This window comes from Podarcis bocagei (assembly GCF_964188305.1).
Source record: "Podarcis bocagei genome assembly, chromosome: 10".
NCBI classification, from domain to species: Eukaryota; Metazoa; Chordata; class Lepidosauria; order Squamata; family Lacertidae; genus Podarcis; species Podarcis bocagei.
This window is the reverse complement of record NC_138135.1, coordinates 22,611,215-22,636,056: the sequence shown is the minus strand read 5'-3', so window position 1 is coordinate 22,636,056 and position 24,842 is coordinate 22,611,215. Positions and strand designations below refer to the sequence as shown.

Below are 24,842 nucleotides of genomic sequence, written 5' to 3'. Positions count from 1 at the left end.
ATAGAGTTGGAAGAGAGCACAAGGGCCATCGAGTCCAACCCCCTGCCAAGCAGGAAACACCATCAGAGCACTCCTGACATATGGTTGTCAAGCCTCTGCTTAAAGATCTCCAAAGTAGGAGACTCCACCACACTCCTTGGCAGCAAATTCCACTGTCGAACAGCTCTTACTGTCAGGAAGTTCTTCCTAATGTTTAGGTGGAATCTTCTTTCTTGTAGTTTGGATCCATTGCTCCGTGTCCGCTTCTCTGGAGCAGCAGAAAACAACCTTTCTCCCTCCTCTATGTGACATCCTTTTATATATTTGAACATTAAAGGGAAGTACTCTTTCTGCACATAACTGTTAGTTCTCCTTCTGCACAAAACTGCTGCATTATGGGGAAGCCTTGCTTCTTTTCTCTTGCATTCTGGGAAGTCTTGCTTGTAGGCTTTTCTCTGCTTTTGCACACACTGTACGAACCTGCTCTTCATGCCTAGCTGACCACATCTACAGAACTTGATTGTTATATTGTTTCATGTTATGATCAATCATTAGTAACAGACATCCTAAGCTCATGGAAAACAACATGACCTGCTCTTCATGCCTAGCTGACCACATCTACAGAACTTGATTGTTATATTGTTTCATGTTATGATCAATCATTAGTAATTGTTTGTGCCATATTAATCTCTAGTTACAATTTAATTAGGAGGCTTCATGCTTGTCTAGTTCTAGCTCCGATTCTCAGCCTTTAATGTATCAGTGATAAATGATCATATGTAAATCCCACCTCTCACATGTAATCCCCGCCTTGTACTTATGTTAACCAATCACAAGTTTCTTTGTGTATGTATCAACCAATCAGCCACAGGCCCACCTGTGGCAATGCTTGCAATATTCAATAAAAGAGGCTCCCAGGGCCCGCCCTGACAGACGCCTCATGTTACACCTGCCTCTCTCGTCCCCCGTGATTTTTCATTCCTACAGAACATGGCTATCATATCACCCCTTAACCTCCTCTTCTCCAGGCTAAACATGCCCAGCTCCCTTAGCCATTCCTCATAAGGCATCGTTTCCAGGCCTTTGACCATTTTGGTTGCCCTCCTCTGGACACGCTCCAGTTTGTCAGTGTCCTTCTTGAACTGTGGTGCCCAGAACTGGACACAGTACTCCAGGTGAGGTATGACCAGAGCAGAATACAGTGGCACTATTACTTCCCTTGATCTAGATGCTATACTCCTATTGATGCAGCCCAGAATTGCATTGGCTTTTTTAGCTGCCGCGTCACACTGTTGGCTCATGTCAAGTTTGTGGTCAACCAAGACTCCTAGATCCTTTTCACATGTACTGCTCTCAAGCCAGGTGTCACCCATCTTGTATTTGTGCCTCTCATTTTTTTTTTGCCCAAGTGCAATACTTTACATTTCTCCCTGTTAAAATTCATCTTGTTTGTTTTTGCCCAGTTCTCTAATCTGTCAAGGTCGTTTTGAAGTGTGATCCTATCCTCTGGGGTGTTAGCCACCCCTCCCAGTTTGGTGTCATCTGCAAATTTGATCAGGATGCCCTTGAGTCCATCATCCAAGTCGTTGATAAAGATGTTGAATAAGACCGGGCCCAAGACAGAACCCTGTGGCACCCCACTGGTCACTCTTCCCCAGGATGAAGAGGAACCATTGATGAGCACCCTTTGGGTTCGGTCAGTCAGCCAGTTACAAATCCACTGAGTGGTAGCATAGTCAAGACTGCATTTTACCAGCTTCTTTACAAGAATATCATGGGGCACCTTGTCAAATGCCTTGCTGAAATCAAGGTAGGCTACATCCACTGCGTTCCCTTCATCTACCAGGCTTGTAATTCTGTCAAAAAACAAGCTCAGGTTAGTCTGATATGACTTATTTTTCAGAAATCCATGCTGACTATTGGTGATCACAGCATTCCTTTCTAGGTGCTCACAGACTGTTTGCTTAATGATCTGCTCCAGAATCTTCCCTGGTATTGATGTCAGACTGACTGGGCAGTAATTATTTGGGTCCTCTCTTTTCCCCTTTTTGAAAATAGGGACATTTGCCCTCTTCCAGTCTGCTGGGACTTCGCCTGTTCTCCAGGAATTCTCAAAGATGACCGCCAGTGGTTCTGAGATCACATCTGCCAGTTCTTTTAATACTCTTAGATGCAATTCATCTGGCCCTGGAGACTTGAATACATCTAAACTAGCCAAGTATTCTTGTACTATCTCCTTAGTTATTCTGGGCTGTGTTTCCTCTGCTGAATCATTTGCTCCAAATTCTTCAGGTCGGGCATTGTTTTCTTTATCGGAGAAGACTGAGGCAAAGAAGGCATTGAGGAGTTCAGCCCTTTCTGTGTCCCCTGTTTGCATTTCACCATCTTCTCCTCTGAGTGACCCCACTGTTTCTTTGTTCTTCCTTTTGCTACAAACATACCCATAAAAACCTTTTTTGTTGCTTTTAACCTCTCTAGCAAGCCTGAGTTCATTCTGTGCTTTAGCTTTTCTAACTTTGTGTCTACACGTGCTGGCTATTTGTTTGAATTCCTCCTTTGTGGTTTCCCCCCTTTTCCACTTTTTGTATGCATCCTTTTTTAATCTTAACTCAGTTAAAAGTTCTTTAGATAGCCACCCTGGCTTCTTTAGGCACCTTCCATGTTTCCGTCTCATTGGTATTGCCTGAAGTTGTGCTTTTACTATCTCCCTCTTAACAAACTCCCAGCCATCATGAACTCCCTTTCCTTTTAGTATTACTGTCCATGGGATCTCACCCACCTAAGTTTTATGAAGTCGGCTTTCTTAAAGTCAAGAAATTGAGTCCTAGTATGCTTGGCTGCTCCTTTCCGCTGTATAGTAAATGAGTATTCAAATGAAGGGTTTCAACAGGATTTGAGTGTCTTGTCAATCTGCAGCATAGTATACTATATAAAGTTAAAAACCTCTGGTTTTATCTCATTTTGTATCATTTTATATTATATACCTATATAACACTAAATACTAAATAGAAATAAATCTAAATAGAAATATCTATGGTTGTTAATAACAGCCTCATTAAAGTTACTAATATATCTGCCCCGCTCCACATTCTTGCTTCAAGGCTGCTAGCGGCAACTTTCATGACCAAGGAGAACACAAGCTTAAAATATTCCGAGAACACTTCCACTAGTTGTGCTGGATAATCAAAGGAATAAATGAACATGTTCAGGGCAGAAGGTGGACTTCCCAATATCTGAATGAAGAAAGGTTTTGTGTTTCTATTTAGTGTGCTCTGAGCTGCTTCTTTTGCAGAAAACAGTTTTGATTAGAGCCTGATTAAAGCACAAAGGTCAGATCTGTGTTAACAACTTTAATTGACTCAACAGCACAATGTTTTCAGCCTTAGTGAAAACCACACAGCTTTAATTCATCTACCCACACCTGCTGTCTTTTATTTAATCTAATTTTCATTGTGGCTGTTAGCAACACAGTTTGAATATTTTTGAACTTGAAAATTGCTTACTAATAGCAATAGAATGCATTTAAGTGAATGTAACTGCATAATAAGGTTGGCTTAAGTAATTACTCTTATAAATTTATTTTGAATTGTAGATTGACTTTGTACATGTTTAATCGGACTTACTCTCTAGTAAGTGTACTTAGGACTGAGGAGGGGTTGTACCTCTGGTGGGGGACACATCATGCTCCTTTGTCCACCTTTGGTTCCCACCCTGCACCCAGCTCTCACCTGTGGCTCCTAGAAGCTGTCAGCATACAACAGCGGCCACACCCTGAGAATGGCTTTGACTGGCCAGCTAAACCAGGTGAGGGTCTTACATTTTATGTCTTCTATTTAATAAAGCCTGTACTGGCACCTCCCCACTTGCGCGTGATCAGCACAAGCACTTCTGCTGACAAGTGCACCATTTTCAGCTCCAAAAGGGGATGGGGGCAGAATCGGGGAATCCTCTCTCATGTGCATCCCAGTAATGTGTGTGGCGGCCTCTGCTTAAGTGGGGACCCCCTTGTATGTTCTTACTCTTGAAATGACTGCTGTTCTGTTCAAAGCCTACATACCAGAGGTTGGATTCCCCCCCCCAAAAAAAAATATAGAATTAGCAGAAGAGCCCCTAGTACAGCATCCTGTTCCCCATAAAGTTCAGCCAGATGTATCTGGGAAACCCACCAGCAGAGAATGAAGGCAAAATACTTCCCCATCTGTTGCTTCCTTCCCTCCCTCCCAAACTGACTTTCAAAGATATGCTGTCTCTGAATCTGGAGATCCCATTTAGCTATATTATTAATAAAAGCACCTAGCATTTTTTAAATGACTTGGATAATACCGAATTCGGCCATTCAACAGCTGGTTGCAAACTGGACTTCTACTACCCAAAGATGGGACTTCATTCTCTGACAGAACACTCCAAGTACTAAGTAAAACTACCCAATTTGACTTCTTTTTGCTTTTTTACCTTGCATGCCACCTAAAATTAACATCTAGCTTTGTTAATATAAAAGCTACCTACTTTCTCTTGATTCCTTGTTTTCTGTCTACGAAGGAACCTGTGTGTTTCACTTAAGGAGCGAGACAGATGTAGGTAACAGCTTGATTTATATTTTCAAAAATTGGGAAGGGAAAATGCTAACCTTTATACATTTTTTCCATCTCAGCTGCCCTAAGTGCAACTTTAAACCTGCATAGCACATAGTGGGAGTCTTGTTTGAATGTCTGGTATATCCTGCCACATTCTTTCTTGAGATTGTGAGAAAATATACATCCTTGTGGCTTTGACAGCAAACAACTCTATCCCACATCCCCTCCTCTGATAAAACATTCTGTAGAAGTCAAAGCCTGCATGCTATTTTATGGCAGTTTGGTCGCCCTGGTTATTGCCCTGATGTAGATTTTACATTTTTTATGAGATTATTTTTATTCAGAATAACATGAAATAATGGGTATTGATCATCAGATAAAAGGAAAATACATGCATTATGTGTATTAGGCAGATAATAATAGCATGTTAAGTTAAATAACCGAAGCCAAAATGATATGAGTTATAGTGGGTCTGGGTTCCTCTGGGTGACAATAAAAGAAACAGATGTAAACCAATCAGCATCAAAAGTATCCTTTTGTTTCTCCATGCATCACTCAGCAGTGTTGTGTAAATTTAGCAGTCACTGCCAAATACCATATGTGTAAGGTCATCTTGGTAGTCAGTATAACCCTGAAACTAACTGGTACTTGCTGCAGAGCCATCCCACATATGCTTACCTGCTTGCTTTGGGAGCTTGGCTGCTGGCCTAGGGAGTTGGGAGTTATTTGTGCAACCTAGTAGATGCCTCCCACTCATTCCCCCCATCTGACAGATGGGTGGATGGGAGGTTCAGTTTGCAAGTTTATTATTCTAGCCAAACCCCATGGGAGGCTTGTAGCAATAGTATTAATAGAATAATAAAGAACGTATGTCCGTAACATAAGCCAACATCCATGATGAAAGAGTTACCAGAGACACCCACAAACTCAAATTCAACTTGGATTTCAAGATTAAAGCTCCAAATCACAACAATTTATAGTGATTTTATCGGACTCGTTTTTCCTGATTTTTTCTCTCTCCAGCTAATGTGTAGAAGGTCACTCTGTGTTACTAAGCTATTACTGACACTCAAAAGAAACCGAATCATTTCTGTCGGGTCCTACCTGCTTGTGAGAACAAAGGTTTCAGAAAGTGACCTGTATATAAGGGGCAACTAGAAGATAATGAGTGATGTCTTCCACAAATACAAAGTCTGACTGAGAATGGGACCTTGTGCAGTGTCCATCCAAGGCTGAATCAGGACACATCAAAGAAGTGTTTCAGTTACACAAGTTGTAAATTTAAACAGGGAAAATGGGTAGAGAAAAACAGCACTCCATAGTGCTATCTAGTGGCACAATGTTATATCACATATACAACACATATAAATTGTTTTTTCTTTACAAATCTAGCCGAGTCCCAAGACTGCAGAGGGCATCACTTGGAACTGCAGCTCAATTAAGGCATTTCTTAAACAAACTGGCGAGAGTTTGGTCTGATAACTTTCTGTTGTTCCATTACTGATAACCCTCTGGTCCATTACTCCTATTCCTGCCACTAGGTTTTCATATATTCAGCATTCCTGTTTTCGAGCAGACTCTTGTATTTCAGTCTACATTTGATCAAATTTTCTGTGGATTCTTCTTACAGATTCGTACACAAATCCTGAATTGCCCTAGCCCAGGCTTCCTCAACCTCGGCCCTCCAGATGTTTTGAGACTACAATTCCTGACCACTAGTCCTGCTAACTAGGGATCATGGGAGTTGTAGGCCAAAAACATCTGGAGGGCCGAGGATGAGGAAGCCTGTCCTAGCTAGAACTTGTATTAGCTGCCTTGCACTGACTGTCAAACCAGCTAAGGTGTGTTGATTGTGTGTATTTATTAATTGTAGAAGTTATCAAATAGGGCCTGAGTTCTGTGACAATTTGCTGGAAGACATGAACAAGATTTGGAGATTTGCTCATAAAATGTTGATGCAAGTTTGTCACGTGATAACTAAATAGTGCCTCCTGGATATTGCTGCCCAATCTGAGAGACCATTTCAGTCTTTTCATGCCTTATAATTCTCCACGCACTGTTGCAGATTTGGTTCTTGATATGCATTCTGTTAAAGGACATTGGGTCACTGATATTGGAAACTGGTCGCTATCCGCTCCTTCCAACACTTCAAAAGTGTTCACAAAAGTAAATACTGAAAGAGTGACTACAATGTGGCTGACAGCACTTCCAGCATGTTTGTTAAAATAAGTATATTGACGCTTAGATAATCTACAGTGTAGGAGATGGATTGAGGATTAAATCTGGAGATTAAAATTTAAACCTCCTGCCCCATGTATGCAGAATCTGTCCTGAGTTGTAACAGCAAGAATCTCTGTATTGTGTTGTAAGTCTTTCTATAATAAAGTTTTACAACTGATCATTTGGAATCCCTGCAACTGGGTCTTTCGAGGTCTCAGTAAACCACTCACCCAAGATCTGCATTTAGGCCTGTGGGACAAAACACATACCACTTGCAGATAGTACATCTGTTTGCAATTTCCAATGTAACCAAAGCTCCATGTGAGCTGCCACAAAGAGGTGGTTTATCAAATTTTTACAACGAAGATACGATTTTACATTTTTAATCAACACCAGCAACTACTGATACACCCATCCTCTGCAAGTAAAAGACTTCACTGAAAACAGTTTTTTCCTTTATGTTTCTAAAGAATAAAACTCAGCCACATACTGGCATCCACACATAATTTCCATTAAAGTGGGAATTATAAGGCAAAGTGCTTTCTTTTATTACACCTGTCCCAGTCCGCACAAATGCCACCTTCAGCTGGTACAAACCATGCTGTGTCATTAAAATATATAGAATGTATGCATGCTGATAGAATGCATATAGGCAGTATAGTATGTGTTGGCACCAGTCAGAATTTGAACTGCCACAAAATGGGGCTTTTAGTGGTTCAAGTGACATGCCATTTAGTCCAGTATTTCTGCACTTGAGGTCCATGGAGAGTCAAGGCTGGTAGTGCCAAACCACAGTACTGGTGGACCCATTGTTCTCTTGCTGCGTTGATTTGGTGAGGTCATACTCACTGACTTTGAGAAGCTGCTTCTGAATTTTGTGGCACACAAAATAGGGCCTGCCGGGGTCTCCAATTAACACTTTAGTCCTATGAGTCTGGATGTGGTTTTTCAGCCACTGATGAAGGCTGTCTGCAAGAGCTTCACTGTAAAACATGTCCCCTAGGATAATAAGATCCCAGTTGTCTACTTCTGTACCAATGAGGTTCTCTGTGAGAACATGGAAAGGATTCAGGTTGTTCAGTTCACAGTTCAGCAGCATGGCAGCTCCTGCAACTGAGAAATAAGGAAACAAACAAGACAAGATCAGTGCCCAAATTTTTGAGTTGGTAACACCACCTGGACTGGTCAACTTTCTAGTCTTTCGGATCCTTTATTGGGCAATACTTTCCTTGCCAGAATTGTTTTTAACAAGCTATCTTATAGTCTCTGTGTGGGCAGAGTATTGCTAGGGACACAATTCATGGGCTGATCACATTCAAGTCCCTGGTGCCTCCCTTACATTTTGTACTCTGTCTGGGAATGATGGGAGTTGTAGTCCAAAACATCTGGAGGGTACCAGATTGGTGAAGGCTGCTCAAGTCGCATCATTTACATAACTGAGTGTATTGACTGACCCAACCCTACACCAAAGTTGGCATGGACCGCTTATGCAGGGAGGCCTTTCTCCATTAGACCAGAGTTCATGCCACTGAGAACAGTAACATCTACATCCCTGACTCTGGGTAAGACCCTCATCCATTAGCTAGCTTGATCACCAATGTAGAGTGGCTTCAGCTTGTGTGGGATAGTTGATAATAGACGGTTAGGTGTTAGGATACATGTTTAAGTTCTAGACCTATACTAATGTGTGCGCTCTATTACTTGAGGGAATATGTGAGAATAAATAGCACCCACTGCTTCTGCAGCATCTGGGTGGCTCGGCACTAACTGCTGGACAGGAATCAAAGGACTAGGAACTGTGTGGGTGGAATTAGAATGCCAGATGTTTCATTAGCTATGGGATAAGAATGTGGTATGTGAAAGAGGAAGGGGTCCCCAACACAGAGCAGAAATAGTGTTTTGCACAGTAAACAATTTAAGTATGTGTTCTGTGTAAGATTGCAATATGATATATTGTAATTATGATGCATTTTCATATATTTCAATTTTTTGCATACGATTTGTTTTTGTGCTTTTTAGTTGTTTTAAGCACAATGTTTTGAGAATTCTCTTTAATTATGTTATTTTAAATGTGGAATAATGATGATTATGATGACAATTAGCCATAGTAGTATTGTTTGGTTTCAATTGTGAAATTTGTGTTGTATTTCTTATATTGGTTCCTTATATTGGATCCTAAACTGGGTACAGGCTGGTTATTCACTCTGTAAGGCAGGTTTAATGGTTAATGGCCCCAAGTCGGGGCTGATGGTTGGGGTAAAGTTCAAATCTCTTTAGTGTTTTGAATGGACCAAAACAGCTGACTTTCGTTGACCTTTGAATATGGTCTGGTAAGTATCTTATCTAGTTGTTCAGGGTGGAATCTACAACCCATTGAAGATCATTTTCTACTTCCTGAAGTGTGTTCATATTGAGGGCTCTATGCCCTCCAACCACTAGATAACACTATGAGATTTGGCTTCAATTGTGGCTCAGCCCCAAACCAATCTCTGACTTTGCTCATATAAAAAGACTAATATGTTTCTCTTTACATTTGCTTTCTGCCTTGCAAGAACACTGTGTGTTTTGCTTTTTCCACACTGGTTTTCTCCCCCCACCAAAGTTGGCAAGCTTAGCATGAGTGAGTCATGTGGCTTCTCTAAATCTAGGGCAACATTTTCCAGTAAGTAAAGGAAAAGAAGTGAAGACAAAGTAAATAACTTGCCAGATGTTGTTGTGGTTAGAACCAAACAGTCTGTGGTTAGAACAAATAGTGAAAAACAAGCAGATTTCCTGATCTAGGAGGTATAGAAACACAAAAACACGTGCACTCTGGTTTCTGTCACGGTGTTCCGTTGCGCCAGAAGTGGTTTAGTCATGCTGGTCACATGACCCGGAAAGCTGTCTGTGGACCAACGCCGGCTCCCTCGGCTTGAAAGCAAGATGAGCATCGCAACCCCATAGTCGCTTTTGACTGGACTTAACCATCCGGGGGGGGGGTCTTACCTTTTTTTACCTTTTATCTTGAGGAGTTATAAAAGAATGCCAGCTACTTTGGGGAAGTCAGCCAAAATGAAGACATATGTCAGTGTAGGGTTCTTTATCCTTCAGACAGACAAGGGGAATCTGCTCATCCTGGATGTCTTTAAGAGAGGGTGAATTAACACCGGTTCTACACCATTTCTCTTCTGCAAAACGGGTATCTCATTTTAACAAAGCTGGAAGATCATCACTGCTGTGTTGACTGTTTCACTATCAAGTAGCCCTGCCTTGATGGCATTGATGCCTCAATGGCTATGGGACATGCTCAGTTCTTTCAAAGGCTTCTTTGTCTATCATGTTACCTTGGAACATGCTGGAGCCGCATAGGTCCTCCCTTCTTCCCAATGCCCTGAGACTGACTGCACTGCACGTGCAATGGAGCATCTTACCAGGATCAATGTCGTTGGCAACAACATGCGAGGCTCCGCTCATCATGGCTGCTATGGCTGTTGCTCCACAACCGCTTCCAAGATCGAGGACTCTCTTCTCTCTGACAACCTCGGGGTTATCAAGAAGGTATCTGAGTATATTTTGAAAAACAAGAACAGTAAAAAAACCACATTCGTAGCAAAGTCTATTGCATTAGCCTAGCACTGAAAATGAATTAGCTAGTGGTATAAGGAATGCATACGTCGCAAATCAAGCAGAAGATGGATGTAAGGAAAAGGGCATTGAGAAATGCAGAAGGTGCAAGTTAAAAGGAAAACAACTAAGAACACAATAAAAGAGCCATGGAAGACATGAAACATTTATAGAAAGCTAACTGTCTGAACAGATAAGGCAATTCTGCAGACTAACTCAAAGACTAACATACAGCTGATGATGTTTTAGGAGTTGTTTACTTCAATGCATAAAAGGCTATATGTTATATGTGTTTGGGGTCTGCCTCTGCGACCAATAGGTGCAGGGCACACCCTTCCTGTTCAGGAATAAAGAGTTTCGTAGCTGATTCTTGTCTGGTTGATTGACCTCCCACTTAAAGGTAAAGGTACCCCTGACCATTAAGTCCAGTTGCGGCTGACTCTGTGGTTGCAGCGCTCCTCTTGCTTTACTGGCCCAAGGGAGCCTGTTTTTGTCCACAGTCAGCTTCCGGGTCATGTGGCCAGCATGACTAAGCCGCTTCTGGCAAACCAAAGCAGCGCACGGAAACGCTGTTTACCGTCCCGTCGGAGCGGTACCTATTTATCTACTTGCACTTTTGGCGTGCTTTCAAACTGCTAGGTTGGCAGGAGCTGGGACCGAGCAACAGGAGCTCACTCCGTCGCGGAGATTCAAACCGCCAACCTTCTGATTGGCAAGCCCTAGGCTCTGTGGTTTAGACCACAGTGCCACCCGCGTTAGCAAACCCTATTTCCATAACACTAGTAAACCTAAGTCAGGGTGAACATGTGGCATGTGTGCTTTCTAGGGCTGGTAAGTGTTTTATACCTGGCTAGTCCTTGGCCTCCTGGCCAATAGATTGCCCAGTACGGGTCCCCATATGGCCATAAGGCAGCCTTGTCATGCCAAAATCGACAGCGAGGAGTCAGAAGTCTTAACCTTATTTCTGGTGTCAGGTTCCCACTGCTGATGACTTCTGTGTTCTTCTCCAAAAACAGTCTCATCTCTGGATCCAGGAGACTCCCTGAAGTCTTCTGGTGGTAGCACTTCCAAAGTGAACAGCTGCTTCCATCCTTTTGCTTTAGACTTGTACTGAAGATGTGTCTGCTGCATAAGCGTATCAGCCGTCTCCAGCCTATGAAAATCATGTCCTCTACTGCTCTCAGCAAGCTCCTCCCCAGCTTAAGTGCATATCAGGAATGCTTCCTTGGAGTGGAAAGTGTCAAGAAAAACTCATCAGCTATAGCTTTCAGACTCAGTGGGAAGTCATTCCTAAAAAAACAAAAGAACAGATATTTCCACTGTATATATGCCATTAGTTGAGTGTATCAATTAATACTAAGGATGACAGAACCCATATTAGGGCTGTATCCAGCTAAGTTCTACTCAAGAGTAGACCCACTGAAATTAATGGACCAAAGTTACTCATGTCCAGAGATTTCTATGGTTACTATTATTATTACTTTAAGTATTTTGCATTAGGAACCCTCTTTGAATTATTCTAGAAATGTATAACTCTGCCTTATTGTGGGAAAATGATTGCTTGTACATAAGAGCATGAGCAGAGTTCTTATTTTTGAGAGTGTAAAATCACTCTGCAAAAATAAGAACTCTGCTCATGCTCTTATGTACAAGCAATCATTTTCCCACACCTTATATTAAGACTATTGTCCAGCCAGTCTTGCTTATTCTGGCTGGTGGCAGCTCATGGGAGATCCTTTTAACAGGAGATGCCAAAGACTGGATCTTGGAAATATTATGTATGCAAACCATGTGCTCTACCACTGAGCTTCTTCCTTATTCTGCAATAGTTTGTATGCCCTATACAATAAATACTTGGCTCGCTCCTTCCCAACTATTATATTTCCATTTCTCCAGTCACATGTCACCCCTTCTCAGTTTTATACCTCTATAAATAACCATAACTTCCACCTATCTTGGGCCCTTTCTGCACTATATGTTTATAGCAGTATCACACCACTTTCAAGTCATGGCTTCCCCATGGGAAGAGCAGTTTGTTAAGGGTGCTGAGAATTGTTGCGAGAACCGTTTCCCTCACAGAGCTACAATTCCCAGAGCTCCCTGGCAAGAGGTATTTGCTGTTAAACCATTCTGAGAACTGCAGCTCTGTGGAAAACGTGGGTCTCCTAACAACTCTCAACCCCCTTAACAAACTACAGTTCCCAGGATCCTTTCTAGTGTAGGGGTCCGAGAGGCCCTCTTGGCACAAGATTGCTTCTCAGTCATACTGTGCTTGCAAGCAACATGGGCTATTTAGCTGACAGCTGCTCTTAGAGGAAATTACACTGTTAACCTGACAGACTTTGGGGGTGGAAACTTCCTGTTGTTGTCGTCTGAAAAAGAGAGTTCAGAAGCAAGGGGGTAGAAACAGAGACCACATACAGTAACCTGCTTAAAGAGCAACTGATTCCACAGGACTCATGGGAGACCAATCACAAGGTTTTCTTTTGATAACCTTGTTTAAGCTTGGATGTGTTTATTTTATTACATGTACATCCTGTCCCTTTTCCTCCACGGAGCCACAGAAAGCATACTCACAAACACCCCCACCCCCCCATTCAGGCAATGCCCAGCTCCATGTTCCTTCAGCAAAAGAGTGGCTTCATATGTCTTTTTAAGACCATATCCTAGAGCCAGAGCTTTAAGGGTTCCCAACTGCAGCTCTCCCTGTTGTTGGACAGGCAGAAATTCAACAGCTGCACCTTCCTTTAACATACTCCATGAGAGCTTATGTCGTTATTAACTTTTGTGCTACAGGAGTCTTTGTCTTTTTGTTAGGAACAAACTAAGGTTAAACACATTTACTACTGAGTAAACTCCACTGAACAGAGTGAGGCTTGCTTCTGAGCAAACATGCATACCATCGTCTCATAATTTGGCAATATCTCTGGAAACTGTGTTAGGGTAAGTCTAATTACATTCAATTTTGAATTAACTGCATTTTTGTCTCGTCGTATCATGAATTCTTTCAGCGGTTTTTTCCGTGAAAATCTACTCTAGAATGTCAAACGTGAACACCAGGGGGATATAAAATATGATACTTTATCAAGAAGCTTTCGTTTGTTTTGTTAACTCCTAGCTCAAGAAAATGGCTTCTGCTTATATATAATGGTTTACAACCTGGTAGCAGAGAAACCTAGGGCTGTAGCCAACCTTAAGCTACTCAGAGTAGACCCATTGAAATTTATGTACATGAAAACTTAGGTTCACTCATTTGTAGGGGTCTAACGCAAGATACAACAAACCTGTTAATTCCACTGGGAAGTGTGATAGGAATTTTATGGTCTTAGATATATGGTAATGTTCATAACTGCACATACATAGATCAACACAGGAAGACCAACCTGGAACCATTTTGATTCCTAAACTGACCAAATCCTTTCTCTGCAAGGTTAAACTGGAAAAGCCTCCCCATTGTCTCTTTCCTCACAAATCCTGTCTCAAGGATATGTCTGTTTGAATAAGGTGTGAGCCTGTGACCTGGCCCAGGAAATAATTATTTTACCACTACAAAAGACTGGCCAGGCTCCCCAGGCAATCCAATCAAGTAACTTGCCAGACAGGAGATAAACTGTGACAGGAGAAAAACAACATGTAAATTTCTGTGATGTATGCATAATGTTTCTGGGGGTGGTCTTGATCTAGAGGATGGGAATTTCAAAAGTCTTTATAAGCCATTGCACAGCATTTTTGTGAGTCCTCTTCCTCTCCTGCGTGTGAGGGGAGCACCCTGTTGCAACAGATCAATAAAGATCAAGCTTACTAGCTGCTTTGCTTCTCAATATTCTCTGGTTGGCCTCTGTTATTTTCTCCTACCAATAGGGAACCTATGTAAGGACTCTATATGGGCTCTTGGATACCCCATAAGGGAAAAGGGCATATTTTTATTTACAACAGAAGCAGGTGATCGCTCCCAATGATTATTTTCCCCTCTGACAATCCCAGTAGGAAATAAGGTATCCACGACTATGCACTGAGCAAATCCGAGCATGTAACCCGCCTTCAGAGAAACGGGGGGCCGCTTGAGAGTGGCTTTTGTTTGCAAAATCTCTTGCGTTCAACAACAATTTGCACTCACAGAAAGCGCCTCCCGCTTTTGCTAAAGCCTTTCCCTGTTGCACCCGCAGCTACGCTACCCTCCGCCTTGGCCAGAGGAATCGAAGAAGAAGAAAGCGTGATAATAACAATCCCCATTTCCGGATTCCATTTGAACACCCTCACCCGCGGGGTGGAGCACAGCGGGCATCCCGGAACCGCTCCGTCACCGAAACCTCTATGGTGCCTCGTCCTATTCCTTTACCCGCATGGGCGGCCCCTCGCGTTCGATTAACAACCGGAAGTGTTATTGCTTTGTTTAGCTGCTGCATCAGGAACGTGGAACATTCTGGACTACAACTCCCATCAAGCCTCATCTGTGGCCGTGGTGGTAGGGGCTGATGGGAATTGGAGTCCAATAACGCCTTAAGCGAGCCGCCGCTTCAATTTCCCTGTGTTAACAGCTTCTGAGAACGCTTTCAGATTGTGTCTGTCGTTCCTCCTGCGTTTGTGAGCCAAGCCTTTTCTGCTAGTATTTTTGTTTGTTTTGCTTTTTAAACTATCCTTGCCCTGTATATTTAACTGCAGCCTGGCATACAGAAGCTCAACAGGTGAAGCTTCTCTTGGCATGGAGATAATCTTTGCCTATTCCATCTCAGCGTCCCATTCTGCAGTTAAAGGCAGAAAAGTGGAGCCAGTGTTTAAAAAACTGACAACCCCAGTCTTTCCTTTTCTCCTCTTCTCTTTCTGTAATAGTTCAACAATGCAAATACAATGCAAATGTTACAAAGGATTCTTTGTGCTACACCAGTATGGTGTAATCCAGAGTGGGGGAACTTTTTCAGTTCAAAGGTTGCATTCTCTTCTGGACCATTTTGTGGGGGACACATGCTAGTGTTGGACACAGCGACAAATGGAAATGATATCTTTGTAGAGTGGGCTGGCTAGTTTGTACACACATACATACCTTTCTGTCACCACCCAAGCAGCCCAGAGGCATATCAGAGCCCAAGGACACCCAAGAAGACTGTCAAACAAGGTTTGTGAGGGGTGCAGCCTGGGCAGAGTCCCAAGGGCCAGAGATAAAGGCTTGGAGGGCCACATTTAACCTCTGACATGAGGTTTCCCACAGCTGTAATTAGTGGATAAGCAAGCTGTACTAGAACTGAGGCATCTAATCATAGCCGGCATTTTTATCAAGGCTTATAGTTTGATTAGGGTCTGTATTTTAAAATGAGCTTAAAGATTTTCAAATGTTTATGCCAGGCAGAAGACCAACTGCCTAAGTACTTTGGCAAGATGTTTATCCTCCTGGACAAGGGGGCCCCCTGATTTATAGCAGAAAACAATTCACAAAGTCGTAAAAAGGGAATTACAGGCTGAGACCAAGGTTACTGACCCTACATAATTAATAGTTGGTAAACAGTAAAATAAAACCATGTGCCTTAAACTTGAGCCATATCTTCTTAAGGTTAAAGGCCAAGAGTAAATGGAAAAGAAAACAACTGGCTGAGAAGGGAAGTGTAAATAGAAGAAGAAGCTTTTATTTTGAGGCTGTAAACTCTTCCTTCCTATTACTTTGAGAAGGCTTATTCTTCTAAAAAGCTATCTATGATAATGTATGGAATATACTAGCTTAAATGTAATTATGCAAAGGATCTAGAAATAAATAAATGTTAAATTCTTATTTCATAGAGTCATATTGCTGTAGGAGACCAGGGGGGCAGATGAGCCCAGCCCCCTGCCAGACAGGAGGCGCCATCCAAGCACTCCTGATATATGGTTGTCAGGCCATTGTTTAAAGACCTCCAAAAAGGAGATCTTTCATTGATGATGCATGAGAATGTGAACCCAAGATCCCTGACATCTGTCTAAGATAAAAATTTAAAACTATTAACCATCTGTTTTGGAGGGCAATAGGGCAAGGAGGGCAAGAGGTGAGCTGGTAATTAAGGTTCCTTGTTGAGACAAATGTAAGATATATGACTACTTATTTGTCATTTATAGATAGAAGAATATATAGCTTTTTGTATCCCATAAAAGGCAATAGGAAATGGGTGTATCTTTTAGGATTGGTTATAGCAATCAGCCAATAGGAAATTCAACCAGGCTGATTGGACAGAGGCAGCCAAAGGAGGAGCAAGGGGCCTGGGCTGAGGGAATATAAGTGCTGGCCATAATGGCAGGAGCCCAGGCCAGAGCTTGGTAACCATAAACCACTGTGCCTCTCATTTATTTGTCTGACAAATAAATTATTATTTTAATTTCTCTATTGCTGCGTTGAATATTTCATTCCAGCTAAGCGTTAACCACAAGCAGGGTGCTACAGAACCAGGATGACATGGGTTCAAATCCCCACCTTGGGTCAGTCACTATTCCTCAGTTAAACCTACCTTGCAGGTTGATTGTGCATAGAAAGATAGGGAGGGAAAAGAACCTTATGCTCCTTGGGGAAAGGGTGGAATAAAAATGAAATAATAAAGTCAAATGCAGCACAATTTGACAAGCACTAGGCTTGGTAGGGTCAAATATTGTTTTTGCAAATGCTTTTGGTTTGTGTATTGAAGGCATTTATACACAGCTCTTAAGTTTAAAAAAGGGGTCCCATAGCAGTTTACATAAAGACATGACACACAAGGAAAAAGGAATGGAAGGGAGGAGGGGAAATAAGCTCAAATGCAAATTCTTAAATGGACTGCTATATACAATGCTCTTCCCCCCCCCCGGGGGGGTACTCAAGGGTACATAGTACTGGTGAAGGGAGAGGGAAGGGTTAATCTCAATAATATCAGGACCCAAGCTAACTGCTGCAGGTGTGGTTAAGCAGCTAGCAGCAGCTGTGGTCAGACCGCAATTATTGCTTCAGCTATGTAGGCCAGAAGCTGCTTCCTGCTTCCTGCTTCAGAGATGCAGAAATGCAAGGTAGAGAAAACACATAGAAGGGAGGGAGGGGAGCTTAGCTAGCCATATGCCATATAAGATAATAAGTTGTAACCTTGCCAGCTGATTGGGGAGACAAATGTATGCCCCCAGGTATAAGAATGCTTGCTGGACACAGTATAGGGGCCGCCAGTCTTTGGAAACTATTCCGCTGGCTGCCTCTGCGCAGAACTCAATAAACTCTTTTCTCCGAAGACATGTTCCTGGTGCCTTTGTCTCCTCCGGGTCAGGGGGATTGCGGGCGAATGGGCTCCGGCCCCTTGGATCCCCAATTAAATAAGGCTTCACTGGCACCTCTTTTTTTTGTGTAGCTAAAAAGTGTGACGCACACTGTAACAACTTAATGATGAGTACCAGTACCTATTTTTCTATTTAAAAAAAGCACTGGATATATAATTCTGGCTGTGCAGACTCTGGCTGTCTAGAAGAGTAGCAACTCCTCACCAACTCAATGAGTGGAAAGGTTCAAGTCTTTATTGCTATAGCAATAGTGGCTCAGTATTCATTTCTCTCCAAAAAGACTGAGCAGACAACACTCAAAACAGAGCATGCCCATTTCCTCCCACGCCTCCCTAACATACATAGTCAGTCAATTTTATAGTATATAGCCAAAGACTTTTACAATTGTTATAAAAATTCTAAGCTCTCAAATATAAAATAAATGTTCATAATTGTACAAGGCCAACACATACAGAAGTATATAAACCACGTCTTAAATAGTACAGGAGAACAATCCTGAAGCCATTTTGACTCTCCCAAATTGATCTCAAATATTTCACTGCAAGGAGGAAGGAAATGGGAAAAGCTTTCCAATTGTCTTTTGACTGTAGGGGCTTATACCTCTATTTTCAAATACAGTCTGGCAAGTATCTGTTAAGCTGAGCACACTATCAATATGCGTAAAAGATTCAGGAACTAAGTATTTACCATCTTGAAGGAATGGTCAGGCTTCCCAGAAAATGCAATCAAGTAAGGCATTATCAGGTATCCTGGCAGACAGGAGAGAAGCAACACACTCAAATTTCTGCTGGAGACCACCTCCTTCTGTGATATAGGTATAATGTTTTGGGGGGTGGTTTTGTGGTAGTGGGTGTCAGGTAAAGGTAATAGACCCAGCATGCCCCCCTATATACTTGTAATATTAAAGCGCAAGCAGCTTTCATCTCCCACATGTAATGCTAAAGTTACGAACATCCGGTTGACGAGATTATCTACAAATATACCACAGACAGTCTTGTTGGCAAGGCTCCTGCAAGCATGAGGTCAAAAGTGTAAAAGTGAGAAAGTGCATGCATAGCATTTTAAAGCAGACACATTTTCTGCTAAGGAGTTTCCAATTGCCAATGGGCCATTGTCAACGTCTACAATACTGTATTAGCAAAGAGCAGTATTAAGGCTATGGGATGCGGAGGCGCAGTAAATAAGCTGAAGTAAACAAGTTAAATGAGATGTCAGCAGAATTGAAGGGTCGCAGTCACAGCCACAGCCACAGCCACGCAAGTATAAGTTTTGAACAGTATCAAGGTGCTTGCTTCGCTTCCAAATAAAGCAATGAGGGATTTGGGGATTTGTGATTGGTTTTATATTGTAGTTTATGTAAAGGTTGGGTGTGTGTGTTGCCCCTGCAGCAGATACCATACATACACACCCTGACTACCAAAATCAGGGGTCGGCGAACCAAGCTGCCCACTTGGTGAGTCCCTGTGCGCTGCACTAAACTGGTGCAGCACAGAGCAGGGACTTGCTTCCGCGGTGCTGAAAATTGTGTCTGCGCCCATGGATTGATCTCTGCAGGAGTGAACTGGCCCAGGCGAGGTAAACCTTGCCAACCCCTGACCAAAATCAACACAATCACTTCGGCAAATGTCGCCACAAAACACTTAACCACAGTTTTTCCTATCTCTATCCAAAGGGCCTCTGCTGCACATTACCAAATGTAACAATTCACTGATATCTACCTACTGGTTCACTGGGAAAACTTTAGAAAGTCATATAAAACCGCTCCCGTATGGATTTGCACCATTCCAACTTTGTTCTGTTCAGGAAAGGAATGGCTTAGGAAGGGGGGAGTCTGTACATAGCAGCCCCTTGCACTAAAGGTAATCACTGGCTTCCTAGCAATGGGTGTCAGACAGGCAGTCATCCCATGGACAATGGCAAACCATCCAGGAATGGATTAGGTTCTTGGTTGGGACAAAGAGGTGTGATTAACTTGGCCTGGGAAACCAGGAACTTGTAAATATCCGCCCTCCCTTCCCCACAGGTGGGCGGGGTTTGCGGCACCAAGCGAGGCTCACCTGGGCGGGTGCCACCCACCTGCCTGAGCTGGCCTTTGACCCGCCCTCAGCCAGGGAGGACAATGGACGGCCTGGCCGGGGGTGGGCCTAAGGCCAAAGAAAAGAGGCTGACTCCGGGGCTCAAGCCTCTTTTGCAGCTCTTGGAAGCGAGAAGTAAACCAGGGAGTATTGCCAGCAATAGCAGCCTCCACTAGACGTTCTTATTCCAGGGCCTGGGATGCCTTTGGGCGCTTTCGTGGCTCTGCAACATGGCACGCATCTGAGGAGGAGGTGCTTCAGTTCTTGGTGCTCCTAAAGTGCAAGGGCCTTGCCATAAAAACTTTAATGCTTTACAGGGCAGCTATTTCTTTCTTTTGTAAATTCTGTCACTGGCCAGACCCCTGTGACAGTTTCCATGTCAAGAAGTGGCTGGGTGGGTGGCGGCGTGTCATTCCCCCACGACAGGATGGCAGGAAGCCTATCACCATAAACATACTTTATCTAATTTGGAAAAAACTACCAGAGATCTGCTGGTCTAATTTCGAAACGCGTCTCTTTCGGGCAGCATTTTCCCTAGCCTTTTTTGGTGCCATGCGCATTGGGGAGTGTTTGGCTGGGCCTCTGCAATCAGGGTTGGCAGACAACGACATCAAGTTCTCTGGGCATACATTGAATGTTAAGATTCGGTCGTCAAAAACTGACCAGTTGCGCAAAGGGGTCACACTGGCGCTGTCCCCAACGGAACAGGCGGGCCGCTGCCCATATCGCGACACACGCCGCTTCTTCAGAGTCCGGCCCCAGTGCAAGGGCCCTTTCTTCATTCACTCAAACACGCGCCGGTTGACGCGATCACAATTCACAGCAGTTTTATGCAAAGCCTTATCTGCTTGCGGTGTTAGTCCCCAGGAATATTCCGGGCATTCATTCCGTATCAGGGCTGCTACTTCAGCGGCGATACAGGGTTGGGACCCCGCACACATCAAGACACTGGGGCGCTGGCGCTCGACAGCCTACAAAAGTTACATTTGTCCCGGCTCCTCCTCCTTATCACTTGCAATTTAATTGTCTTACAGGTTTGCCCACCATGAAGATCTGGGTGATAGGCCACAGCATTGTCCATTGGGCAGCGGATTATGCACGGTCTCAAAATCGTAGCCATAACCTTAACATCCACCCCAAGGTACACTTTTATTGGATGGCCCAGCGGGGCATGCGCTGGCGGAGCTTGATGCCCATGCTGCGTAGTGCCGCAGCGACCCATGGCCCTCCAAGGGTCTTGATTATACATGCGGGGGAGAACGATCTATTGGAGCAAAAAGGCATTGCCCTTGCTGCAAGGGCAGATCTAAAAAGCCTGCATGTCTTGTACCCGTCAATGACCATCGGCTGGTCCAATCTCCTACCCCGTCTTCACTGGAGGGGGGCTTCCAATCCCTCTCGCCTCAATTACGCAGTGAGTAAAATTAACAGGGCCATGCGCCAAATTGGTGGGTTCTCTATCCCACATCCCACCATCACATCAGATAGAGTTGACCTATTCCGGGGGGACGGGGTGCACCTGACCCCGCTGGGCAATGACCTCTGGCTCCGCGACTTGCGACAAGCCCTTGGGGACCGGATAGATTGCGGGGTTTGATTGGTCCTCGGTTGTGGGACTTGGCGGCAAGGCCCCTTAGGGCCTCGAGTGGTGGTTTTAGGCCTTGGCAAGGTAGCCCTTAGTCTAACATCAAGTTGGGGGGGGGATGCATTCATGCTCCCTCCTCATGCAGCGGTGCTTGCAGGGCCCGTTAAAGGGCAAAACCGGGAGTCCCTGGCCATAGAGCGGCGGCAGGTAGGTCAAACTCCCCAGACGAGGTTAGTGGAAGGGCATGCTGTGTAAGTTTGCGCTTTGCAGTCCCCTCCCACTGGGCATCAACTGCCTGCATATCCTCAGCCAGGCGGGCTGAGAGGGTTACCTGCCAAGGCCTGTGCCAAGTTTCCCACTTCTAAAATTCAATAAAGTTGTGGCCAATTTGAACCCATACTCTGGTCTCTTGTGTTATCATTTGGGAAAAGGGGTAGGCACCACAGACAGGGTTTAGCGCGTGTGCCCGCAATATTTATTTTGTCTTACTTGATGGGTGTGAGGTGGAGGTCAAGGGAAGGATGGGGACAAACCCGATGCTCAGTTTGTGGTGCATTTGTGATGTATGCATGATGTAATTTTAGGGGTGTTGTGGGTATCTTTGTAAAATTTATGAAAGTGGGAGCAATCCTTTGTTCTGTGCTTCTCCCATGTGGTGGGTGGAAGTCCTCTTGCAACAGTCCTTTAAAATTAAGACCAGGCCTACAGGCTGCTATTTTGCTCCTATATTCCTGGCTGGTGTCTTTGTTTGGTAATCCAAGTGAGCCCAAGGATTTTCCTATAACAATAGGTTTTCCATTGTTTCTGAAATTTATAAAAGACTCCTAAGGGTGACACCCCAGGGAACAGACTTTTGAGAGTGATCTCAGCTGGAACACTTTGCTGTGCAGCAAAATAAGGGAACTTTGGATTCTCTCTTCTCAGCTCCTGTGTGTCTGATTAGTGGGGCCCAGGAATGCGGGTGTGTTACCTGCAACAGTCTTGGGCTACAGGGTGGGCAATTTCAAAAGTCTACTGTATATAGGGGCTTGAACAGCATTGTTTGGGGTTCTCCCTCCTGCGTGTGGTGAGTGGGAACCTTGTTGCAACAGTTTATTTCCTTTAATAAAGATCAGGCTTACTAGCTGCATTACTTCTAGTAAATTCATTGGTGAATTTACGGATTAGGTGGTACAAAACAAAAACTTGGTCTGTAGTGCACCGGCCCTTCTTAAATCCTGCTTGTTCTTCATGGATGATGGCTTGTTTGCTGTCCCAGTCCAGAATTTTATTTAATAGATATTGTGAGTATAATTTGGAAGACACATCTGAGAGACTTATGAGTTTATAGTTACGGGGATCTAATAGGTCCCATTTGGGGGGGGGGTACAACTATGCTGGTGTGCCACCCTGAAGGGATGTCACCAGTCATGTTTATGTGAGTAAAAAGTTTGGCCAAAATTGGGGCCCATCAATTTACATCAGAGGAGAATATCTCAGGAGGGATCATATCTTCCACCCCGTGCTTTCCCAGGACGCAGCGACATAATAAGTTCTCCAATCTCTGTAGTGGAGACAGGTAGCCAGCCAGGGAGGATCAGAGTTTTCTGGTGTATAGGTGAATAAGTTCATTTCACTGCCATGGATGTCACTCAGGGGTCACCCATGTTTCAGGTGTTATGAGGCGTACAAGCCCGGCAGGTTCGCCTGAAAGGCCTCCTTGATCTAGACTCCAAAACTTAGCTCTGTTCCCTTTGATGAGAGCAAGGCTGAGAGGTTTCCAGCTACAGTATTTTCATATTACAGTAGTACCTCGGGTTACATACGCTTCAGGTTACAGACTCCGCTAACCCCGAAATAGTACCTCGGGTTAAGAACTTTGCTTCATGATGAGAACAGAAATCGTGCTCCGGCGGTGTGGCGGCAGCGGGAGGCCCCATTAGCTAAAGTGGTGCTTCAGGTTAAGAACAGTTTCAAGTTGAGTACGGACCCCTGGAACGAATTAAGTACTTAACCCGAGGTACCACTGTATGTCATTTTCCCCTCCCTTATCAGAGTATTGTACTCTCGTTGTCTCCGTTTTAAGCAAGTACAAAAATGTGCAGACTTAGCTTTTCCTCTCACTTTTCCTCCATGCCAGAAAAAGGCTCACTGGCTACATTTCTGTGTGCCAGGCTCCTATTAAATGCTCAGGCACGGGGCAGATAAAAGAAGTTGGCAACCCTAGTGGAAACAGTGGCAAACATTGTGAAGTGTATCAACTCTTCTTACCTTAAAGCTACTTTAACTTGTATTCCGTGAGGTGTCAATGCACCCAACTGGTAAGGAAGGAAATGCCGGCCTACTTTGTTGTAATGACATCTCTGTTACCAAGGCAACAAGAGGCCAATGTTCTGGAACCTTGTACTGTGATATATGTTCAGGGGCAACCTTAAAATAAATAAATAGATCTCTGCCATCCTTGTGTGGTGCATGAGGGAACAGCAGAGTCCTGTCAGAGTAAACCTTTCAGATTTAATGCCACTCACATAGTAGGGACATTATGCCTAGAGTTTCCTAAATTTATTAGGTTATGAGGCCATCTAGTGATCGCAGATTTTAGTACAATAGATATGTGCTGCAATTAGTATTTACAGAGCAAAGATTTGACATCATAGCGCCCCCTACCCTTGCAAAGCCTTCATGTGTTATCACTTACCATTAAAAATCCTTTATTATATTTGTTCAGCATTCCCTTTCTCTTACATCAGCTGCCTTGGAGGCCTGTTCTCAGATAACAGGGTAGGGGAATTCAGGCCCAGGAGGCAAATGTGACTTCCAGAACTCTCCGTACTCGTGTGGTCTGGGGTGGTGGTGGTGCAGGAGTTTGGGCCAGAGTCCTGCACAGCAGAACGAGCAGGAGAACCTGCAAACTAAGTAGAGCTGACTTACTACGATGTAAGCTAAGTGAACAAAAACATTCCTCTTCAACAAGGCCTTTGGCTGATTCATATCATATTTTAAATGTATCTGTGGGAAAGGGTGTGTGGTATTGTTTTGTTGTTTTGGTTTAATTATTTACTTGTGTTTTATCTTGTATTTTATTTTGTGAACTGCCCTGGGGCCTCTTGATGAAGGGTGGTATATAAATTTAATTAATTAATTAATTATAATAACAATGGGTTTCATTCGCCTTCCTTTCTCGGCCTCTGCACTACAGACAATGAGTTACGGTGGCTTTGCATTAGCAGAAAGTTGTGCAAGGCAGAGCTCCAGATTGTTGTTGATTTCTCCCTCCATGCCTCCCACCCTAAAAAGCTGCTCCTGAGAGTGACGATTAACACCTAGCTTGATTATTTAGGGTGTTATGGGAGGGGCAGTACCTCAGGTGGGGGCAGTTTGTTCACCTTTGGTCTCTGCCCTGCACTCAGCTCTCACCTGTGGCTCCTAGAAGCTGTCCGCATGCAATGGCAGCCACACCCCAAGAATGGCTTCAACTGGCCAGCTAAAACAGATGAAGGTAACCTTAGTAGGGACTTCCCCTGCATGCAGAGAGAGGCTCCAGCAATGGAGTGGACCAATAGTGGGTCCAAT

General features: G+C 43.8%; 1 protein-coding gene across 5 annotated transcripts; it reads right to left on the bottom strand.

Moving 5' to 3' along the window:
- Positions 1–7,297: 7,297 nt before the first annotated feature.
- On the bottom strand, positions 7,298–23,657 carry ETFBKMT (electron transfer flavoprotein subunit beta lysine methyltransferase). Of its 5 annotated transcripts, none has more exons than XM_081212080.1 (5): positions 23,541–23,591; positions 18,318–18,379; positions 11,223–11,666; positions 10,184–10,314; positions 7,298–7,886 (listed from the first exon to the last, which is right to left on the bottom strand). In XM_081212080.1, the coding sequence occupies exons 3-5, from the start codon at positions 11,540–11,542 to the stop codon at positions 7,543–7,545; spliced, it is 795 nt and encodes a 264-aa protein (XP_081068206.1). In that variant the 5' UTR covers positions 11,543–11,666; positions 18,318–18,379; positions 23,541–23,591; the 3' UTR covers positions 7,298–7,542. The 5 variants fall into 5 exon arrangements, with proteins under 5 accessions (XP_081068206.1, XP_081068205.1, XP_081068204.1 ...); XM_081212079.1 differs by lacking the exons at positions 18,318–18,379; positions 23,541–23,591 and adding exons at positions 13,661–13,672; positions 14,308–14,589; XM_081212078.1 differs by lacking the exon at positions 18,318–18,379 and having other exon boundaries at positions 23,541–23,657.
- Between the last annotated feature and the right edge of the window lie 1,185 nt (positions 23,658–24,842).